General features: G+C 32.7%; 2 protein-coding genes across 2 annotated transcripts; both read right to left on the reverse strand.

The window, feature by feature from the left end:
- Positions 1–5,171: 5,171 nt before the first annotated feature.
- Positions 5,172–8,146, reverse strand: LOC108194266 (myb family transcription factor MOF1). Its single transcript, XM_017361218.2, has 6 exons — positions 7,585–8,146; positions 7,412–7,488; positions 7,232–7,268; positions 6,799–6,991; positions 6,484–6,682; positions 5,172–5,563 (listed from the first exon to the last, which is right to left on the reverse strand). The coding sequence occupies exons 1-6, from the start codon at positions 7,709–7,711 to the stop codon at positions 5,291–5,293; spliced, it is 906 nt and encodes a 301-aa protein (XP_017216707.1). The 5' UTR covers positions 7,712–8,146; the 3' UTR covers positions 5,172–5,290.
- Positions 8,147–18,163: 10,017 nt separating this feature from the next.
- Positions 18,164–22,775, reverse strand: LOC108209708 (NADH dehydrogenase [ubiquinone] 1 beta subcomplex subunit 7). The gene is made up of 2 exons (XM_017380768.2): positions 22,394–22,775; positions 18,164–18,392 (listed from the first exon to the last, which is right to left on the reverse strand). The coding sequence occupies exon 1, from the start codon at positions 22,703–22,705 to the stop codon at positions 22,403–22,405; it is 303 nt and encodes a 100-aa protein (XP_017236257.1). The 5' UTR covers positions 22,706–22,775; the 3' UTR covers positions 18,164–18,392; positions 22,394–22,402.
- Between the last annotated feature and the right edge of the window lie 629 nt (positions 22,776–23,404).

Genomic DNA, 23,404 nt, shown 5'->3' on the forward strand with positions numbered 1-23,404 from the left:
ATCATATCACCATCCTACAGTCGGCAAGACACAAGCAGTTATCTATTTTAAAATTAAATGGGTCTGATATTCTGCAGCTTCTCGTTCCTGCAAATCCTTACTCGGTTGTACACTATAAAATCATTTTTCGGTCTTAGTTCCAGACGAAGGACATCGGCGTGTGCAGGACATCGACGGTATATGAACACAGAATATAGAATAACAACTCCATTAAATGCAGAATAACAACTCCGTTACTGCACATTCATTGGCAGCATCTTAACACATAGCATATAATCAAACCTGGTGGAACATTGTCAAACAAAATGTTTCGCAAATTTAGATAACTTAATTGACCATGAGACACACATCCAATGAAAGTATGATGATTTATAATCCACAAGTGATTACGATACCTGCATCTTCTTCATTGTTAGACATGTTGTTCGTGTTCGATGGAGAATGCAGTTGCAGAACAAAGAGAGAAAGAAATAACGCACCACTGAAAAGGTTGCAGAACAAATGACAGGATAATATCTCTCCCACAAACTCAGCAACAAAATAATTGACGTTACAATCGTGAAAAAGATGAGTGAGCGCCTAATTTGGAAAGATAAAGTAGTTAATTATTTAAATTTTATAAAATTCTAATTAAACTACAGCCATTAGATGAGAATGAAATGGAGGGTCAGGATTGGGACTCGGTGAACTCTAAAAAAAGTGGGATTCCAAATAACTTTTCTCACTATATTATAATAAGCCAACATGGGTATAATTTGTAATCCAAGGTTTTAGTTATATTTTTTAGTTTGGTACTCTCCTTTTGGTAGTACAAGTCTACAAATGTGGATTATATTGTTAAACATTTTCAAATACTAAAAACACTCATAACAATACATTATCATATAATATTTCATTAAAAAATTATAATGATGTTATAAATAAAATTATAAATATACAATTTTGAATATCATTTTTTAACAAGAACCTTCATAAACTCTTTTTAATTTTAACGTGTTCTATTTCAATATAAACACGAACCATTACATAACTCTTTATAACTCTAATCTTAAAAGTTATTGTTATCAAAAAAACCAAGTTTGCAAAATTACATTTGAAATTCGATTGATTAGATTACTGAATCTTTCAAAGGTATTACACGATCGGCTATGTTTGGAAAAGATTTGAATTTTCTAATATTTTTTATTTTTAAATCAACATGTACTAAATTCAAATTAAATGTACTAATACACACACACACACACATATATAGTCAGTTGAATAATATAATTTAATGAAAATTCAATCCATTAATACTAAAATGCTAATAAAATGATGTTAAAATTTGAAGCATAAATAATAAATTACGAACTATATTCCCGCCCGTGCTTCGCACGGGTTAAAGGCTAGTATATTTTAAATAAGAAAATGCTAAAGGCACAGAGTTGGGTACAAAAACGTTCTCAGAATGAGTATGTGTTAACTTGTGATTGGATTGGGCCCCTGTATATGTATTAACAGCACCAACTAAAACTTCCCAACTCAATTGTCATGTGATTTTGTGCAAAATTATGTACCTAATTTTATGCATGTAGCACTACTCTTATAAATAAAAGGGATCGGAAGTTGAAAGCATTCAAATAAAAATTCTCTGTCAACAAACCACAATACGTCTTAAATCTTAATTCCGAATCATAATCTCAAACTTTTTGATAATCAAGTTTTTAATCAATAAATTGACGTCAAAATGAGTGGTTAATTGAGATTTCAATTTAGAAAGAAAAGACATCGAACCACGGTGATTGACGATTTGTTCAAAATCAGGATTATTATCACAAAGAAGAGTATGTCCCGAAGGTGACTATCACCTCATCACTAGAAGTCGAATCCCACTCATGTTTAGTAATTCGGAATTGTACCCTTCAATAGGGGTGAACACGGGTTGGGTCGGTCGGGTTAGAGCCGATAAAACGACCCAACCCAATTAATTCTGTTTTTAAAAATTCAACCCGTTAATCCAAAAATATATGGCTAACCCAACCTTACCCTTTTTATATTGGGTTGGGTTGGTTCGGGTTAGTTTGGTCGGTTTGGATACTATTTTTGTTTCAATTATGTGGATGCATTTAATATCAGAGAGCTTGATGTTTACAAAAAAATACTCCGCTACCTTGATGTCATTGACACTTTCAATACATAGTTAACATGTGCACTAAAAAAAGCTAGCATGAATTAGACAAATATTATTTAGCAAAACAAATTAAAATACTAAAATACAATCAAATGAAACATAAAAATGATGTGGAGAAACTAATTTATTTGTTTTGTATATAAACGGGTTGGGTTGGGTTGATTTAGGGTTATAATATGTTAAACCCTGACCCAACCCAATTTATTCGGGTTTTTTGAAAATGGACCCATTTAACTATCGGTTTTGGACGGTTCGGTTTAATCGGTTTAAAAGAGGGTTGGTTTGGGTCGGGTTTCGCGGGTTGGTTCGGTTATGTTCACCCCTACCCTTCAATCCTTGATCAGAGCCTCCAAGCGTTATCCAATCCATAAGATTGATTCTAGACTACGATCCGTGGAATCGCCGGCGTACTTATATGACCTTTATATAAGAAATTGTTACAATGTGATAGTACCCCGCCTGCGCGGGGTTAATTACCCGACTCTGCGATATGATGCCCCGCTTTCGTAGGGTCTTTTGCTCGGGTCTTTAATATATTGAACTGTTATAATATATATTTTATGACACAAATAATGTAGCAGGAAGGGACGGGTCCGAAGAAGACTCCTTATAAAAGGGATGGTATCATTCCTTTTAGGACACACATTCATTTACTCACATACTCTCTTATTATTTCCTATATAAACGGATTCTCATTTAGGGGTGAGCAAAAATTCTCCAAACCGACCGAAACCGGCCGATCCAATCCGTCCAAACCGAATTTAATGGTTTAATAACGGTTTAGTTTGGTTATGGTTTCAAATTATAAAAACCGAATTATTTCGGTTTGGTTTCGGTTTTTACCTCCAAACCAACCAATAAATCCGAACCGAACCGAATGTGTACATTTAAAAATTAATATACATGTACTAATAATGTATTATTAAAAATAAAAGTATAATCTACAGAAAAATGTAAAATCTTAAACATATAAAAGGTATCCTAGTAAAGATTTTCTTTAAAAATATTATTTATTCTATTTTATGATATTAATTTTGATGTATGTATTATGTTTCCATTATTTTTATTTATATTTTATATAAAAGCATACGAATCACATTTTTTTTATTTTCTTCCATCTCTTTTTATTTATCAAGCTAATATATTCTTGTATCCTCTTTAAATATGATTAAATAGAAAATATAATTGAATTTTTGATTCCTTATTTTTCATGTTAAAATTTAATTTTGATGCTAATTTTGTTTTATATATAAAAAACGGTTTAAACCGAAACCAAACCGAACCAAACCGTTTTAAACGGATTGGTTTGGTTTGGATTTTAAACATTATGGTTTGGTTTTGGATTGAGATTTTGAAAAACCGATTATTTCGGTTTGGTTTGGTTTAGACCCTCCAAACCGCCCAAACCGTCCGATGCTCACCCCTATTCTCATTCTTACTCCTGAGGAGCTTGATGGCCACCATCTCCGGTCAAGCATTGTTTTGCAGGACTCCCTTCCGGTTCTTTTCACCACTTCCCGTTATAAAGGCAAAGGCAGTAGAGTCGATGGTCAACAAGAAGAGATAATTTTGGCCTCATCACATTGAATATATAGAGAAGCTTCTACATATGATATATCTCTTGATTTCTTGTCTAAGAAAGGTGTTGCCAGATTATACCAGATTAATGGTGTGTTTTTGTGACATTAAAAATGTCTAGACATGGCAAATAAAATTGAGTTAATATTATGTTGGATATCTGATTAATTAGTCTGCATGTGTATAATTTTGAATTTTAATAAAATTTGGATTACTAGTATTAAGCAGAGGACTTCTATACAGGATACCCTCGAATGTCTAGCATTTTGCCTAGGATCCCGCCGACTCTGATGAAATCGTTGTCTTTTCAACTTGGGTGAATGCCCGCAAGCCTGCTCTAATTTGTTAAAGCATCTGCAGCTTCTGCGGTAGTTTGTTGGACCAAACCTTCTTGGCCATTACTTGATTGCTATGAAAAAGAGAGAGCTTGTAAAACTTCTAGCTGTAAAAAAGTTATCAGACTAAAGTCTATGTCAAGTTTTTCATGTAAGCTGTTCTCCTCTTCAAGGCTAAAGTAACATAAAAATTATTCAGATACAGGAGCTTTTTGGACTAAATAAATGCTTTAGGATTATAGCTGCAGCTGCAGCAGGTAAAGAAAGTATAACTGATTCAGCTCTGGACCTGAGCTGCCCAGAGGTACACTCCCAGATACTTAATTCATAATGACATAGTTTTAAACAATTTGCTTGTTATATTAATGCTTACTGTGATCAAATAATTCATTTTACAGCTTTCGGTTCTGTTAGAGTGCCAATTTTCATTAGTAATTAGGATCTCAGTTCTCTGCAACATCCTTGTGAGTACTAGCCTCAACTCCGCATCAAAACTTCCGTTTCCTGATACAATTTGTATGTAAAAGTATAGGAAAGAAGAATCGCGATAATCCTTGAGCACAAAAGTTGAGTATACTGGAGCTTCCAGCATTGAGCTGGAATCAAACATTTGCGTCAAATTACCTAGCATTGGCTCATGTCCTGACTCCTGATTTACAGAGCTATGATCTTACCTTGAGCTTCTCTCTTGCTTAGTACATTTTTTCTTGCAAAGTTAGCTTATATAGTGTTCTTTTGTCTGATAACGTTGTTACATTTTATTTTACACAAGTGTTAGTAGCTTGGACTTAAAGTTCAGTTCACTTCATTGTTCTGGGGTTCACTCATTGTTCTGACTTTGTTTTCATTGTTCTGGGTTCATTTCATTGTTCCCACTTCATATCAGTGTTCTAAAGATCCCCCATTTATTGAAAAATCTCCGCGTAATCTTTAAAAAATATTTTACCAATTTACCGATTACACTCCGATTTGACTAAAAATTCTCAATTTATCCAAAAAATCTCCAATAAATCTCCGGTATAATTGCTTTTATTTCGACAGACATGCAATATATAGCCATATAATCCCCTACGCAGGGTGACAAGTAAGACACAAGAACAAAACCATAATATTACATATTAAGTTTACCCTACAAGTTGATCAATGAAATAAAACATGAATGTGCCAGACTATCAAGAAACTTCAGATAAAACATTAGCCTGGGCTTTTAGGCACCAGATAAAGAAATGGATAGATCTAAATTAAGCTCCTGTGATGAGCCAGTGGAGTTGCTCAGATTGGCATTAAAATACGACGAAGAGATTGCTTCACTGATATCACTCATGGAAGAAGCATTGCTCTTCTGAGTGGATGGATGCTGCAACGAGAGCGACAATGATAATCCACAACCATCATGTATATTTTCCGGGTTCAAGGGGTCTTCATCAAGTTTGCGTTTCCTTCTTACTGCGGTGCATGCTTTATCTTCTTGTTCAGCAACCTGTAAAAGGAGAGTGTTTACTGCTTGTAAAATTTAATCTCGAAGAATGGTTGCAAACAGTAAACATAACATTTACGCAGCTTAATGAAGTATAGTACAGGCTATTTGATGCATAATGTGGGTGGCCTTGTGGCCCCAAAGTACATGTTGTCAAAATTTAAAGACTGTTGTTTCTACATGTTACAGTACTGCAATATTGCATTTAAGGGGTTTGGCCTGTTGGCCATCTTTACATCCCAAAGTAATGGCCTCTATAGTAATACAGAACTGGACCACATTTTGCAAACTGTTTGACAATATATATCAAGATGCAGTACCTTGTCCAGATTAAAATTTCAAAATATTGAGGTTGCGAGTGTTCAAATGAGACTAGGAACTGAGGGATTAAACATTCGCTTGTATGGAAAGATAATCACCAAGTATACACTATCCATGGATCCCGATTAGTATGTATGTGAGCGAAATAGAGTACCTAGTAGTAGTAAGGGATTTTTTCGGTTCTGTCGCCTAATTATAAAGAAGTAACAATGGGATTAGTTAAAAATACAAGAAGCATTCCATTCTTAGAGCATAGAGAATAATTAATGTTCAATATTGAAGCAAGTACAGGATATATGTAAAAAGTGAGACTACACTCTACAGCATCAAAGAGTATTATACTCTGCAAGAGATGTTACTAAACAGAGAAAACCCATGAGGGAAATAGATACTGTTTGTCCCCAAAACATGCATATACTAGATATCTTTAAGCAACCACAGTCCATTTAGGCAACCCTCTATACTATACACGCAAATAGATAAAAGAAATAAATTCTATGCTGATTTTTGTATGACTATTCTATTACTTAAAATTATACTCACCCTGCTTCAATAAAAGACATATAATTAACAAAAACATGAGACATAAAAATTTTCTTTACCTCAGGAAGATAAGAATCTCCCATGAGTGCATGGGTAAAGAGACTGAGGTTGTGGAAGAACTGATGAGCCGGAGAGAAGGCTGTGGAAATCGGATCCTCCTCACTTTTCTGAGCCCCCATATAAGATTTGTAACTGTACCGATTCATCGACATTGTCTCATGTTGGTTGCATTGGAGATTCTGATCTGTGATTCTAGCTCTGAAGGAAAAATACACAACTAAACAATAAGCATATAGTATCTATAGTTTGAGTGTGTAAAGATGAGTTGTAAAGCTAATTTGATGATTATAAGCAAGCATGAGCTTTTAAGGTACCTTTTTGCAGGTGGTTTAGGACTGGTATTGAAGCCAAAGTGGCTATGATGAGAATTAGATACTTGCATGAGGGGTTTTTGTAATGATGCAAGGTAACCCACACTTGTCTCTTCTTCTATACTTCCATCATTATCATCTTCTTCTTCCTTGCAACCCTTTTTTCTGCTCTGGTTGACAAAGCTACTCCCTCCCTCTGCAATTAATAATAATAAATCTATATGAAACTAATGTAAATATCAGCAAAATGTCTGTGTTCTCAGCTGTAAGGACTCTGTCTAGTCCTGGATGAACCATAATTTAAATTGACCCAGGGCTGATTTTTATTGAATTTTAAAGGGTTAATTGAGATTCGAGATAGAAAAACTCGTTTATTTATTTTTTCAGTTCAGTCGAGGCTTCGCCTGGATTAGTCAAGATAGGAAAGCTGAAATACCTTCAACATTAGGATCAGTCTTCATGCTTCTATACATCTGTGTGTAATAGACAAAAACCATAAAAATGAAGAAGCAAATTCATGATGAATACACCTTAGACAAGAAAAATTGAAAAAGCAACATAATAATATACCAAAAGTTAGAGCAAGACATGCAAGAATGAATGTAAAAATGCAAACCTGGAGATGGCTTTTGACATGTGAAATAGTGAGTCCTCTTACATCCATCAACTGAAGAACAAGCTTAGGGGTAGCCTCTGTAATTACATTGTATCAAGCCAAATTAAGCATGCATGAAGACTAACAATTTTAGCAACTCAAAGAAGGTGAAAATCATAAAGAAAAGGGCTTACTATCTTGGCCACCAAGCCTCTGAATGGCATGAACGAAACAGTTGTGAAGATCAGGAGTCCATCTCAAACGAGGAACTTTTGATCTTATGTACTGTCTCACCCCTCCAGTTCTTGCACAAGAACTCATTTTATATGGAAAGAAATGAGAAAACAAAAGAAACCTCCTAAATCTTGGCCATATATATCAGAAGAAGAAAAGTAAGGATTGGACTTTACAATGTCGTTGAAAGTGTCTAGGTCTAAAGAAAGACTAGTACTAGTACTCCTAGCATATGAGAGAGAGAGAGAGAGAGGGAGAGAGGAGAGAAAAGGAAGAGACGAGGGAGAGAGTCTGTAAATTCTTTTTGTGGGGAACTTTATTGCATCAGTTGAATTATTAATAATTATAGTATCCAACTCCTCTCCTCCTGCAGCAGCTGGAAAATAATAGATATCTGATCACGAGCTTTTCAGTTTCTTTTGTTTTGTTTGCCCAAAATGAAATCAATTGCCCAAAGACAAAATCTTCTGCCACTTTGACTCTACCCTCCTTTCTTTCTCTCCCTGCAATTCTAAATACGCCAATCTTCGTCATCATTACATGACCACAACCCCCTCTTCTACACTCTTTTTTAACAATATTTATGAAACCGTAGGTAGAAAGGATCTCTCGTGTTTCCAAAAATTTATAATTAATCAAAAGTTTGTATTGTTTGTGTAACGAACTTATAATTTTGTAAATTCTGAATTATAAATCAAATGTTGAGAAGTTGAAAATTTTAATTATTTTATTGATTTATTTTTATTTTTGAAATTTAATTTTACAAATATGTAGAGGTTCACTTTAAAAAATAATTTCTATAATTTATTTTTATATTAATAATTTTTTATATCTAATAAGTCGTAAACACTAAAAAAAATATCCAAACATCTAAATATAAAAATTACCTCTCATTTATAATTAACTTCTCATTTATAAAAAATCAGTATTTTTTTACGAGGCCTCGTAACCGGAGGGGATGGAGTCGGTATTATTTTCGAGGGCACACTGTAGCGTTGGTAATATATTTTGTCAACTTCGTAACCACACCCTACAAATTTCTTAGGACAATTCGGTTTGTTGAATTGTCGCCGGCCCTGCCATAGTGGCTGACTAGTGACTATATGCATTCAGGGTGTTTTCTACAAGCACCGAACATGAGTAACTAATTACTCGCATAATCATGTGACATTCAAATTTATTTTTCAAATCTCTGCTCTATTGGGTATACAGTTTTCATAGTCAATAATGTAGATGTCTAATGTTTCAAGAACAGCTTATTGAGATTCTTGTCAAAAAAACTTAAACAGTGGTTTAGGTGACGAACATTTAGAGCATCTCCAATAGTCTTTTAGTTAACTCCTATATATAATATAAAATATTAAGCTCTACATTACTAAAAATTTGAACTCCAATAATGCTCTCTATACACACTCCTAACACTATATTTTATTATTACTTAAACTCCACTATGACAAAAGTTCAAGTTCACATTGGTGAGAGTGAATATTAAATTATAGAAAATAAGTTAAGAGCCATGTAGTGGCTCTTAAATGAGAGGAGAGAGAAGGAGCTCCTAGTATTTTTAGGAGCTACCAATAGTCTATTGGAGCTCCATTTTTTCTTATCCTCCTTATTTTTGGTTTTAAGAGCCAATTTAAGAGACTATTGGAGATGCTCTTAGTTGTTGTCTTTTGAGAAACAAACATTTAGTTGTTCTTCGGCATTTTCAAAAATTGCATAACAACTATTATAATTATTTTGTATTTTCATATTATAGTGTTCTACAACACAAAATAATAATATCTTTAATGTTTACACGTTATAATATATATTCTCTAGGACATGATTCTTTGAAAATATTACTCTCTTTGTCCCCTCTCATTTTTTCACGTTATTTTTTGGCACGCTTTTTAATACTCATTTGTAGTATAGTTTCATAATATATTTTTGAAATATTTTTTTCAGAATGAAAGTTGCATGTTTAAACTCTTATTTAAATAAAGAAAATTTTTAAAAAATTTATTAAACTATATTTTATAGGAGCCTCAAAATACGTGCGTAAATTTAAACTACCTCGACTGACGGAGCGAGTATAATTCTATAACCTATAAGCTTGTTTATAACTTATAAGGAGGTTTATCGATGCATCGAATGATCAATGGCTTGGTGAGGTGAACGATGGTAGATGTATGCGCATTTTCGTGTGGTTGGTGAGAGCAGGTAAATTACTTGCCCGCATTGTCATCAATAATGCTGCACCTCAGAACTCAGACAATAATAATCACACAGTAACTTTTCATTACATGACGCACAATTGCAGAAATAATTTAACTGCAAAAAATTAGACGAAAGTAATGGTTCAAAAATCATTTCACGAAACTATATATTTCCACACAGATACTAGACATTAGATTTTGCAATATACTACTAGTACTCATACTAAAATGTATCATCATGTTTCTGAAGCCACACTGGATCTTCTAGATCAATCAGACGATGGGACCGTTTGGACAGACATAAAAAAAAAATTATGATTATAGTAAAAAAATAAATTAGAACTAAAAAATAAATAAGTTAATGAATTGTTTGGAAAAAAAAAATCAGAAGATAACTGACATTCTCGACTTTTTAAAAATACTTTTACTTATTTACATCAAGAAAAATAGAGGTTAGAAACAACTTCTATTTTCGCATGTGTCCCAGCACGAAAGAACACTCATTATTAGTAGTATATTTAACAAACAGGACACTTCTCCTGCTGAGCAGTCTTGACCTGCTCGCCCCGCCTAGAATCACTAAGAATAAAATGTTACTCCCTGTTTTTTACAATTTTTTTTAAGTATTGTCCAATTATTTACATGTTAAAATTTACTCAACATAATCAATAAATCTCACCACTTTTTCACTATTCTTCCATTTTCATACTACTTTTACTACATTATCTCCTTTTTATACATCAACAATCAATAAGTCCCACCAATCCACTACTTCACTCACTTTTTTTATAATTTTTCCACTACTTTATACATATTTTTTAATCTCTATGTTCAAAATCATACGTAAACAATTAGCTCGGACGGGAGGAGTACATTCTATTTAATCTTTTGGGTTTGTCTAATAATTTATTGATTTGGATGTTTTCTGATTGGTGTGGTCGTTATAAATGCATGGGGTCCATCATTATTAAAGAGTGTAAATTAATCAAAATAACATAAAATTATCAAATTTTGTATTTATTGTGTGTCCATGTACATACCATAGAAAAATCGTAATCTTTCATCATAGCTTATTAACACCACATAATTTGACCCATGTTCATTTTTCTTTGGAACCCTTAGTCTAAGGGACACTTATAATTTTTAACCTTATTTTCGGTATTAATTATGATTATGCAGCACAATTGTTCATAAAAAAATGTCATATTTATGTATTTATTTTATACATATTTTTTAATCTCCGTGTTCAAAATCATATGTAAACAATTAGCTCGGACGGGGGAGTACATTCTATTTAATCTTTTGGGTTTGTCTAATAATTTATGGATTTGGATGTTTTCGATTGGTGTGGTCCTTAGTAAATGCATGGGTTTACCATTATTAAACAGTGTAAGTTAATCAAAACAAGATAAAATTATTAAATTTTGTACATATTGTGTGCCCCATAGAAAAATCGTAATCTTTCATCATAGCTTATTAACACCACATAATTTGACCCATGATCATTTTTCTTTGGAACCCTTAGTCTAAGGGACCCTTATAATTTTTAACCTTATTTTCAGGATTAATTTAGGTTATGCAGCACAATTGTTCATAAAAAAAATGTCATATTTATATATTTATTTTGAAATTAATTTTGAACATCCGGGAAAGCCGGCATGACTTTACTTTTGAACACCTTCCAAAGGTCTCCGCTCCTCATATACTACTCCCTCCGTCCCCCTCAATTCTTTATATTGATTGGGCACGGAGGTTAAGAAATATGTATAAAGTAGTGGAAAAGAGAAAAAAAAAGTGGGTGAAGTGGTGGGACTCATTGATTTTTAATACTCCCTCTGTTTTTGAATATATGACGTTTGACTTTTTGGCACACACTTTTAAGTGCTTTGACCGGACAGTTAAAAATATTATTTTTGAAATTTTCTTTTTCTGAATAAAAATATACAATTAAAATTTTAATTCACACAAAAAATCAATTAAAAATAATAAATTTTACTAGCCGGTCAATCCACCTAAAGGTACGTGTCCAAGTCAAAAATGACATATAAAAAAACAGAGGGAGTATATAAAAAGGAGATAGTGGAGTAAAAGTAGTGTGAAAAAGAAGAAAAAGTGGGAAAGTGGTGAGACCCATTAGCTATTTTACGAAAGTTTTGTAATGTAAAGAAATAAGTGAGACGTCCAAAAGAGGAAACGGTAAAGAATATAGAGGGAAAGAGGGAGTAGTTTTCTACCATTCCCACGCAGGTTAGACGACGGAACTTGAAAGAGAAAGACAGGTCGTATTTGGCTTTTACATGTTTGTGTCACCTAATTAGAAACGGGATATATTCTGGAAAATGATACCGTAAGCGTGGTCAACTGGCAAGAAACATGAAAAGAAGGAAAAGATAATTAAACAAGACATTTGAAAAAGTCATCGCACTGCATGCATGTAATCTCAGCCGTTTAAATGGCCAAATTCTGAGAACCTGGATGATGATAACGTAGAAGAATATAGGAAAATGTATGTACTCCCCCGTCCCATTGAGTTATATACACTGGGATTGGACACGGAGAACAAGAAAAAGTGTGGGAAATGAGTAAAGTTAAATGGAAAGTAGGTAAAGTGGTCGGACCCATATATTTTTTAATAATAGATTTGAGATAGTGAAGGAAGTTAGTGGGTGTAATAGTATTTTTATTATTATAAAATGGAGATAGTGGGAGAATGTAGTGGGTGTAGTAGTGTTTTATATTATAAAAAATTGCTATTTTGGGAATGTATAGAAATGATGGGACATCCCAAAGAGGAAACTGTATAGAATTGATTAGGACGGATGGAGTATTTATATTCACTAACTTTTCTGAAGTTGTACGTAGTGTTGGGACATTTAAACATCAACAGCTAGCGACTATTGTTCTTTCTGTATACTAGTATAAATTTCTTTTTTCTAGTGCAATCAGTTCTCAAAATCGATCACTCAATCAATCAGTCAAGTTTATTCAAATTTATCTCAACAGTTATAAAATATGCTACTAGACCCTAGTATAAAGGCTCTTTGGCACTGTTGGGTCATTTTCTTTTATACTGCGTACTATCTGCAATCTGCTATTCAAACAGGAGGAGCTAGCTAGCCACTGTGCCGACTTTTTACTCACACCACCAGGGTAATTCTTTTTATACAAATATTTCTTTAATTAACCAAGTCATTTGCATTCATCAATGAAATATTACTCTATGTAACTTAACTAATCCTCTATCTACAAACAGATATACCTCGTTTGTAAATTCACTTTAAACAATACTCGCTCTATCCTCTACGTAGGTTATCTTATGAAAGAGAGTTTGACACGCATTCTAATACTTCTAGAAAATATAAATTCATACATGTTTTTTAGTTTTATTCTTTCGTATAAAAAATTGATGTTTGAATTTTTATACACAAAAAAAAAATCTCAAAAATAAGTCACAGAACTATATTTTATAAAAAGCTTAAATGCGTGACGAGAAATAAAATAATGATGAAGAAATGAGAGGGACTGAGGGTGTATAATTTACCCTGATAGATAATGTTATCATTTACATAACTTTGGTGACATGCAGAAAATAACTACATATCTCCTTCATTCACATAAAAAAATTCAGTGTTTAGTATTTAGTGTTCTAAAAATTCCTGATTTCTAAAAAAAATTAATTAATTTTTAAAAATATTTCACTTATTGACTGACTACACTCCAATTTGACTACAAATCATTGCCTTATTCAAAAAATATCTCACAAATTTATATATACAAAATCAAAATATTAACCGATTAGTTCTGATTCCCAATTTCTACTAGCACCGGAAAAATAGCTCGATGACATAAAAACGAGTGATTATGAATAGGATAGGACGAGGGGATGAGAAGTTTGTGCGGAGAGGAGAGACAAAAAAATGTGAAGACTTGATGAAGATGGCAGGGGAAGGATAGAGATACATCAGAGCAGAAGAGTATATATATACAGTGACACAGCAGGAGGAGCAGAGGGAATGATGGGATTATGCTGCATGCAGAAAGAATTGGAATGATGGGTTTGTACATTTGTACTACTACTCTCCCTGCCCTCCCCAACAGGCACTCGATTGCTTCCCCTGATCAATGCATCCAAATTTACATTTTACTACGAATATATTTATTCTTCATCATCTTGAATTTCCCGCCACCACCCTGAGACCTCACTCTCTTGTAGGGGTCGTTTGGTTAGGGGTAACTGACAAAGGGAAAGGAAACAACCCGTTTCATTCCTTTTTGCTGTTTATTTAATGAAATCTGTCATTCTCTTTCCCTTATTTTGGTTTTAGGTTTACTCCAAATTCCTCCTAATCCATTCCCCACCCCCATCAGGTATTTCTTTTTCCATTTCCTGATTCTTATTTTATTTCCAATTATAATTTATTTCAAAAATCATTAAACATTAAAAAATAATATGTAAAATATTTTTGAAGATCAAAAATAAATTCTAATTTAGTTTTTACATATTAAAAATAATTTTAATATAATATATAATTCAAGATATTTATTAAATTAATGAAATTTTTAAATAATAAAATATATCAAATTATAAATGTAAATATATTTGACTCTTTTGATATTATTTAATATTTAAAATTTAAATATAGGAATAATCATATAATTTTTCATTCCGTTTCCAGATCAAAACCAAACAGATAATACAATTCAGTATCATTCCTTTCCTTTCTCTTCGTTTCTCTTTCTGAATTCCATTCCGTTTCCTTAACTCGAACCAAACGGCTTGTATACATTATTTTTTGACATGTATTTTTTTTAAATAAAAATTTGATGTTTAGATTGTTTTTTAAAATTAAATTAAAAAAAATTATCGAACTATATTTTATTGAATACTCGAGATGCGTGCAAACAGTAAACGTATACAAATAAGCGAGACGGAGGGAGTGCTTTAATTATTTTGGTGACAAAAATTCGAAATCCTCAATCGATCTACTCCAATTTAGAATTTATAAAAAAATATCAGCTATTTTTTAAATAAATTTTTTACATAAATTAGAATATCATCCATAAATCTGCGCTTCTTTTTAAATATTAATCGAGTATTAGATCACTTGCTAAAATACATGAAACTATAAATATAGTTTCACGATATAAAAAATTGCTCTCAGTATATACAAAATAACACTAAATTTAAATGATAATTGATTATGTAATGATTAATTATTTCCCGATATTTTTTCGTTAAGAATACCTTGCTTTGAGTCGTATCCATTATTTAATTTACATCACAATTAACAACAATTCTGATGTTTCCGTACGTCTTGTTAGAATGAGACCCTAGCTCGACGACAACTGGAAATTTATGAAATGTTGGTTTTTATTCTTCGAAAACATGCACGGCTGCCCTGAGTATCAGATAGGACCGATATATGCATGTACACTTATTCGGTCGTGCATCATTACTTGAGTAATTATAAGCATCGACGAGGTCCAATTTGCAAATTTACAATTACATTTAAATTTTAAAATTATTTTCACAGTCGGATAAATATGGATGCGGGCATCGAGGACGCTGGTAAAAGAGGAGGATGCAAGAAAAAACACGAGTATCCATTGTGCACTCAGCAGCAGCTGCTGTTCTTTTCGTGTGGAGAAGTGTGAGAAAACGAAAGAAGGGGAGTAAAACAACAGAATGGATAGATGATGATCATCTGAATCTGATGCTGTTTCATTCAGAACGTGATTGTTATGATGCCCTTCTTTGGTCTTTCTGCCCTTCCTGCCCGCTGCATCCGCTCTTCCTTGCATTTTATCACACACGCAGTAGATGCAGAAATATAAATACCGAATATCTAGTGTGTGTTCATGTCACATACATTAACAACGATTAAAGATTTTTTAAATAAGTATTGGATTTTTATTGTCCCGTCTTACTAATAATGATGACTCTCCTGCTTGCATAAAAATTTACACCATTAACAATAATTCTTGACATGCTCGCGAGCACACCAGAAAAACCCATATAAATATTTACACTTGATCACGAGATAAAGTTAAACAGAAGTCAAATAAATATCGGAAAAATGTAATGATCGTAGATAAGATATGACTGTCTAGTTAGCTTGAGATGGAGTCTGGTATAGATTTTTAGTCGTTTATAGAGGGAGATCCCCTGATACAGACGGGAAATTAATATTTCCGGTAAGATAATTTTAATTTTTTTAATGGAAATAGCACCCACAATCAAGAAAAGTAGTATTTCAAATAAGATAATAATCTTAGGATTGCATTTTAGAACATATATTTCATTTTAAATGATATGATTCGAAATGACATTTCAAAATTTCAAATTTGTACTAGAATGTCATAAATTTCAAATAAAATTTAAATTCAATCTTATTTGTGTATTCAAACATTTCATTTGGTCAAATTAAATATTACTGTAAATGAAATTCAAATTTCCAAACATTCAATAAGTATACTTGTTCACATATGTTAGCATTATGCATGCTATAAATTTTCCACCTAACACAGTTAGTCAAAGATAGGCGTAGTCACGTAAGAGGTAAGACAAAGTTCAGTAGTCAATGGGGCTGTTTGACAACGACTTTTAAGCCGGTTTTTGAGTTTATAAGTTCAAAGCACTTATTTCGTACCGTTTGTGTAAAAAAGCAAAGAAGTACTTATAAAAAGTTAGGAATGCTAGTTTTTGTTTCAGGATTTTTACTTATTTTCCAAACACTTTAATCACTTATAAGTCTTAACGTGATTCTAACTTCTACTCCACTTTTTTATTTTAATTAAGAAGCACTTATATTTGTAAAAAAAAAAAAAAGAAGCACTTATATTAAGATCACTCAAACGCCTCAATATATGCATGCTTGCAAATCCCGAGCTTCATAATAATTTGGCTATAATCTTGTTTTGACTAAATGGCAATCATCTTTATGATTAATAATCTCAGAGATCTCTATACAATTTTAAAAAGGGCTGGATATTCAACCCCCTAAACTTTTAATATATCCAACAACGGTACATTATAATTTCGAACAATTCTGTGAGGACTTCATATCCGCACGGACAGCAGAGAAATTGATGAGATACTCCATATAGGAAGCGGAAAGAAGGTAGAAGAAATTAAAAATAGTTGCCTTTTGTTGACTTGGTTTCAATTAATTATTAGAGTTAGGTAATTTGTTGTAGTTGAAAGAACAAGGGTGGAAATATATGCACATCTTCGGTCTTCATAGGATTCTAATTCTACGTTGCCAATTGCACGTGTAGTTGTGGCCCCGCTTGATAATACTGTACTTATTTATAAAAAAATAGTAGTACTAATTTATTTGATATATACACCCTTAGTCAGGTGTTCATAAATTTTACACAAGTGACATGCCTCATATGGAACTGTTATAGAATAATCCCAAACTCGCAGGAGGTGCTTGTTTCATGAAATTTCGATCTTGGAAGAAAATGAGATCAAAGACCGTTAATATGAATTTGGTGCACAAGCAAAATAAAAGCAACTAAAAAATTGAGAGTAGTAAAAGCAACTAAAATGAGAATAGAAGTTAAGACTATCATTGAGTTTTGCATGTAACAAGAACATACGATCTTCTGACTTGTCAACATTTTTTAACCACGGTTAAAAAATGCTAAATGTATTAAATTTTTGTTATAATCCTAATCTTAAAATATTTATCCAACGATCTAAAAAAATTTATTTGTTTAACTGATCCCAGACATACGTATGCCGGCATCTATAAATTGGGCTTGATCCCACACACTATAAATTGGGCTTGATCCCACACATACGTATGCCGGTATCTATAAATATGCCAACATATGTATGCTTGTATGCCAAATGATCAAGAACCTGTTCAGGCAAGTTTTTCTTTCCAAATTTAAGGATTTATTTATGGAAGAAATACATAATCTATAATTTTTTAGATATAAATGTTAAGAAGGTGTTTTATATTCGTAATTACCAAAATAATAATGATTTATTTAAAAAAAAAATAAAAACTACTTTCCTCAAGAAATAAGCCCTTGCTTTTCAAAAAAAAAAAAAAAAGCCCTTATTTCTAAAAAATAAGATTAGCCAAACTGCCACTTAGAATGTCAGGTTGAAAGGAGACGAATCCGATCTAATTGTAACTTGCTTGATATAGTTGCTAAAAACTGAAGATCCTTAGAGTTGATTTTGGCAAGAAAGCATGTATAGCTGGATTAGGATCCTGATGAAGCATCCACAGCGATAATAAGAATTCAGAACTATTATTTGCATTATGCTGTGGTCTACTGGTCTAGGCCATTTGCATGCTAATTCTAATTAAAATCCATCATATTCTTTAAAGCTTCTTCCATAAAAGCACGAGGCACCACAATGAACTATCAAGTAATAAAAAGAGTATGTCAATTAGTAGCATTATTTTTATTCATGAACTGAATGAGGAGAAGAAATTGGTCTTCCACATTATAGAATACAGACAAAGATTTCCAAATATGTTTGATACCAAAACAAGTCAGCAATCATCCAGGAATACAAGTCCTCAGATTCAACATCGCTGCAATTCCTGTTGAAGTTGAACCAAAAATTAGCAAATTGTCTAAAGTTTAAAATTAAGAAAAACAATTGAAGTGAGTTGAAAATTAATAGACAAGACATCTAAATTACAAGGTAATAATATGCTTTGGCAAGGCTGATTTCAAAAGAAGTCATCAAAACCTAAATCTAAGGCCTCATAAAGTAAATGAGGACTAGCAGAAAAGCTTTGATGAAACTGGATACATTAAATATCTCAAAAACTTCTAATAAACAAAAATACAGTACTACATGTTCTGCTTTTAAGTATGTTACAATTTAATACTGCTCGAAAAAGTTCGTAAGAGGCGGACCTAGGAAGGGCTCTCAGAAAAAGTTGTTTTCTTACTAGTTTCTGACAAATATTTAGAAGCGCCCTCAAAATAATTAAAAATAAATAAAATGTTGTATTTATTCGAAGTGCATGCAATAGGAATGGAATGGAATGAAAATTGTTAACAAGCTTTTTAGAAAAAAGGATGTAAGGAACAAAAATGAGGGTAAATCAAATAGATATTTCATTATGTTCACTCCCAACTTCATGCACTCCAACTATAGAAAACATGAGGGGGCGACGGTGCGTCCCCAAAAATTATCCCCCTCCCCCACAGTCCCCCACAAAAAATAAAAAATAAAAAAAATTCAATAACAGATCCACCTTGTATTAATGTTCTATAAACAAACCACAACTATCTATTTTATTTCTAAATCAAATGACCATTCTTTGAAATTAGTATCTGCTAAATCATTACTGCAACCAGGAAGATAGTACATAACTATAAGTTATGAATTAAAAGCAAGCTATCTACAACTCACATTCAGAGTCGATCTATCTCCTATAGTGTGAACCACTCCCATTCACTTTCCAATGATTCGAATATCTAGCAATGTCAACTAATCATTAATTCATTTCCAGTCTCAAAAACTCTAAGTTCCAGTAATCCCCATTAATATCATACTTATTCAGCTCAAAAATATCAAAGTGTGGTTTTTCACTTCACTTCATAGCTCGAAATCTGACAAAAGCGCCAACTCTAAAGGATATGAGAGTGCACTCGGAAGTTTCTCAAATAATCTGGTCACTTTTCACAAAAACACTGCTGAACTTATCCGTTTTAGTAATTTTTAGCGAAACTTGTATCACAAAATTTATATTGAAGGAGTGAGACCACCTAGTTCATCCTTATCGTCATCAACTAATGACAATGAACATAATGCCACTAAAATGAGGATTCTTGGGTTTCAAATCAGTGGAAATCACATAGAGAGTTGGATTCTGCAAATAGAGGGCCTAAGGTTCCATTATACAGTGGAAAGAAGGAAGGAAGATCTTGTAAATTTTCAGAACGGCTTTTTGCTGGGAACTTTGAAGTTGGTGACTGTTGAAATTACAAAGCTCTTGTTTTAAAATGGTATTGCAGGTCCAATTCCACGTTTGCACATTACATTATTTATTTAAATTTGCTTTTTATGTTCTGAGTTTTAAACTAATTTTTGTTTTGTATCGAACTTGTTAGTATTTAGGTCTCCAATAATTTTTGAAAGCATATTAAGGATGCGATCTATAGAAAGCACAAAGCAGGATCCAATATTAAACCTAAGGTTGATGTCCATGCCACATCACACTTTAACCACTAACTGCACCCTTAAATAACTTCTGTAATTGATAATTGATCATTCAGATTCTTGATATGTATCTCAGCAACATGGATATGTGTCCAAGTGCCGACAATGTTTTTCGATAGAATATACAAGTCTCTGGCCTTAAATACGTGTTTGAGTGTCCATGTCCATGCCCATGTCCAAGTGTCAAGTGTCCGCCATGGGTACTTGGGAAATAATGAAGAACCAAGGGCACATATACAGAGATCAGTAGCAAGGTGCTTTTACTAAAGATAGGTCGTGAACCAAGTCAAGACTCAATACCAAACAACAAAAAGTAGGAAACTCAAAAAATATAGAACAAATAAACACAATATAAGTGCAAAGGAAACTATAGACCTGCACATTGTTCAAACTTGATTTTGTAATTCCAGTAGAAACAAGTTTGAAACTCTAGATAAACCATCCCCCCTCTCCACCATATAGTGGAGCATTAGGCCCTCTATTCACCCCCAGTTCATCAACACTAGGAAATCATCTACACAGGAATACCACTTGAAGGAAACGAATTCAAATGTAGTTTCCTTGAACCAATAAAAAATTCGTGACTGGTCACTCACATTTCCACTTCTCTTGTTCATGACATCCATTGATGTCGATGCTAAAGAGCTGATTATGAACGCATACCTCAAATTTTGCATCCAATGAACTGACCAATTTCGCTGCTTTACAATCATGCTGCTCTAAATACCAAGACATATCAGAAATTGAGATCAAACCGAGTTCAAGAGGAACTTTCCTCGGTGGAATTGACAGGATTATTTAGGTAGTTTTGGAGCTCATTCTCTTACCTAATGACGTGGTCCTTTTTATTGGGCTGTAAGCTATCACTGAACACACTTATTGAGATGAACAAAATATATATGAATGTCAATCATGAAAATTGGTGAAATGAGTACTGATGAATGGATGACTGTTTAACATGATTGCAGAGTTGAATGTTGAAAAGTGGACTATACTCTATCATCTACTCAGCTCTAATCACCTTCATCATTCTTTTGCTTACAACTTATTGTCTTCACAAACTTTCATCCCATTTCTACCAAAAGAACACAACCGACCTAAGAACTAAATATATTGACATACTTTTAAACAGCCAATCATTATGCACAACAACATTGTTGCTTCACTATTTTCGATCTCAGATAGTTTAATCGGAATAAGCAACAATGTATCGGTTCTAAGAACCTAAAGGCAAACAAAATTCTAATACTTAGAAACAACTAACAATTATGCACAACATACAACTAATAATAGCTAATGCGCCCATTAAAAAAGTAAATGTAGCAACATTGGCTCTCTCAATGTTCATATTCAGACCACCCAACTCAGGGCCGTCTGGGAGAATTTTGGGGCCCTGTGCTATAATATGAATTAGGCCTCAAATAATAATAAAAAATATGTATATTATAAAAATAAATAAATAATAAAAATATTATTTTTTTATAAAATTAAAACATGTCACTTAAAATAAGATAAATAATGTTATTAAATAATAGTAATTTTAATATTTTAAACAAAATTAATATGAATTTATATGAGATATATCTATATGTCATTGAAAAGAATGAAATTTATAGTACATATGAAAAAATATCATATGTAAAAAACATTATGAAAACATTTAATAAAAGAGAAATTATTATATAAAAAGTAAAGATACAACATAAAAGATTTAAAATGCAAATAGACATAATAAACTAATCTATTAGATTTATGTAATTATTTATCTATAAATAAACAGAATTAAAATAAATATATAATTTTTAATTTTCAAATTCATTTTCGAAATTTAATTTTATTAAATAAAACATTGATTTCTAAATTTTGAGGCCCCTATAGTTTTGAGGCCCTGTGCCGTCGCCCACCTTGCACGCCTCAAAAACCGGCCCTGACCCAACTATTCTTAGCCCCTATACAAAATCGACAAAACAAAAAGTGCCCATTAACCAACTCACTATCAGAACTCAAACTCAACTGGCCAGAAAGAACTAACCATTAATCTGGGAAAATCTTAGCTAACCCCTTCCATTACAGGATTCAAACCTATAACATTGTCACTGACAACACGGGGCAAGGAAATAGACGTTAACCCGCTACCAATACATCCCCAAATCCTCCAAAAAATCAAGCATGGCAACCCACTAAAAGTTAAAACTCATTCAACCAAAATGACATCAATTAACCAAATAATTTCATCTAAACTCACAGAAATTAATCAAAAACAACCAAATCAATCCAATCAAAAAGCCCACATAAGAAAATCCAACACCCAACAAAACCCATCACCCAAATCACACCAAAACCACAAAAAACAAGAAAAGATCTGACCTTTAAAAATCAAGAAGCATTAGCAGTGGAGGGAATAAGAGGGACCCCATCAGACTTCTTGAGCTCCTGGTTCTGTTTAATCTTCTGCATCTGCAGCATCCTCTCCATAACAAGCTCATACTCACACTTCTCATAAGAGTGGCGCTCATTCTCACACTTCCATGGCAGATAAAACTCAGATTGGCGACACTTGTTGAGGGGAATGAGGAGATGGGCACACTGGTCTCTGTATGGGATTGGGACGCGGTTATCCACCATTTCTTGTTGGGTTGCTATCATCTTCTTCGATGATCCAAGGGGCACTTCTTCCATTTTTCTGTGTAGACTTTTTTGTCGTGATTGCCCTCAATTTAGTTTGCTATGTTTTCTGCCCCAATTTGTTTAGAAATTGGGTTGTCAAATGGAGTGGGGATGGTCACGAGCAAGGCACGTGATTCAAATTCCAAATTTTTATGTCTATTTTCCATTTCTTGATTTTTTAATTGGATGATTTAGATATATATGGATTTTATTATTAAGTGAAACTAATCATATATTGCTAAGGCTCTGTTTGGGAGTGCTATTAAAAATTACTGTGCGGTCAGAAAAAGTGCTGGTAAAAAAAGTACTGTTGTAGAAACCAAATAACTGTTTGGTAATTGCTTATTTTGAGTTATAATATAAAAATAATAATTTTTTTGGTGAGGTTTGATAATGAAATTTGTAACAGTTTCTGCAAAAGCGGAAAACAGCTTTTTCCAAAAAGCATGGGAGGTCCTGCTTTTTCTAAAAGCAGCTTTTCAGTTAAAAGCTGCTTTTATATTTACCAAACAGTTTTTCATCTGCTTTTCAGCAAAAAACTGTTGTTATGTCTGCAACAGCAACCCCAAACATTACCTAAGTAGTTTTGGGGGAGGAAGAACACATTGTGAGGTGGCATTTTTCTTTTGATATATCTGGCATTAACTTTATTTGAAAAGAATTTATTTTGTGAATAATGCAAGATGCTCCAAAATTTAAACCCAAAGTAAC

The sequence above is a fragment of the Daucus carota genome, chromosome 1 (genome assembly GCF_001625215.2).
Source record: "Daucus carota subsp. sativus chromosome 1, DH1 v3.0, whole genome shotgun sequence".
NCBI lineage: Eukaryota > Viridiplantae > Streptophyta > Magnoliopsida > Apiales > Apiaceae > Daucus > Daucus carota.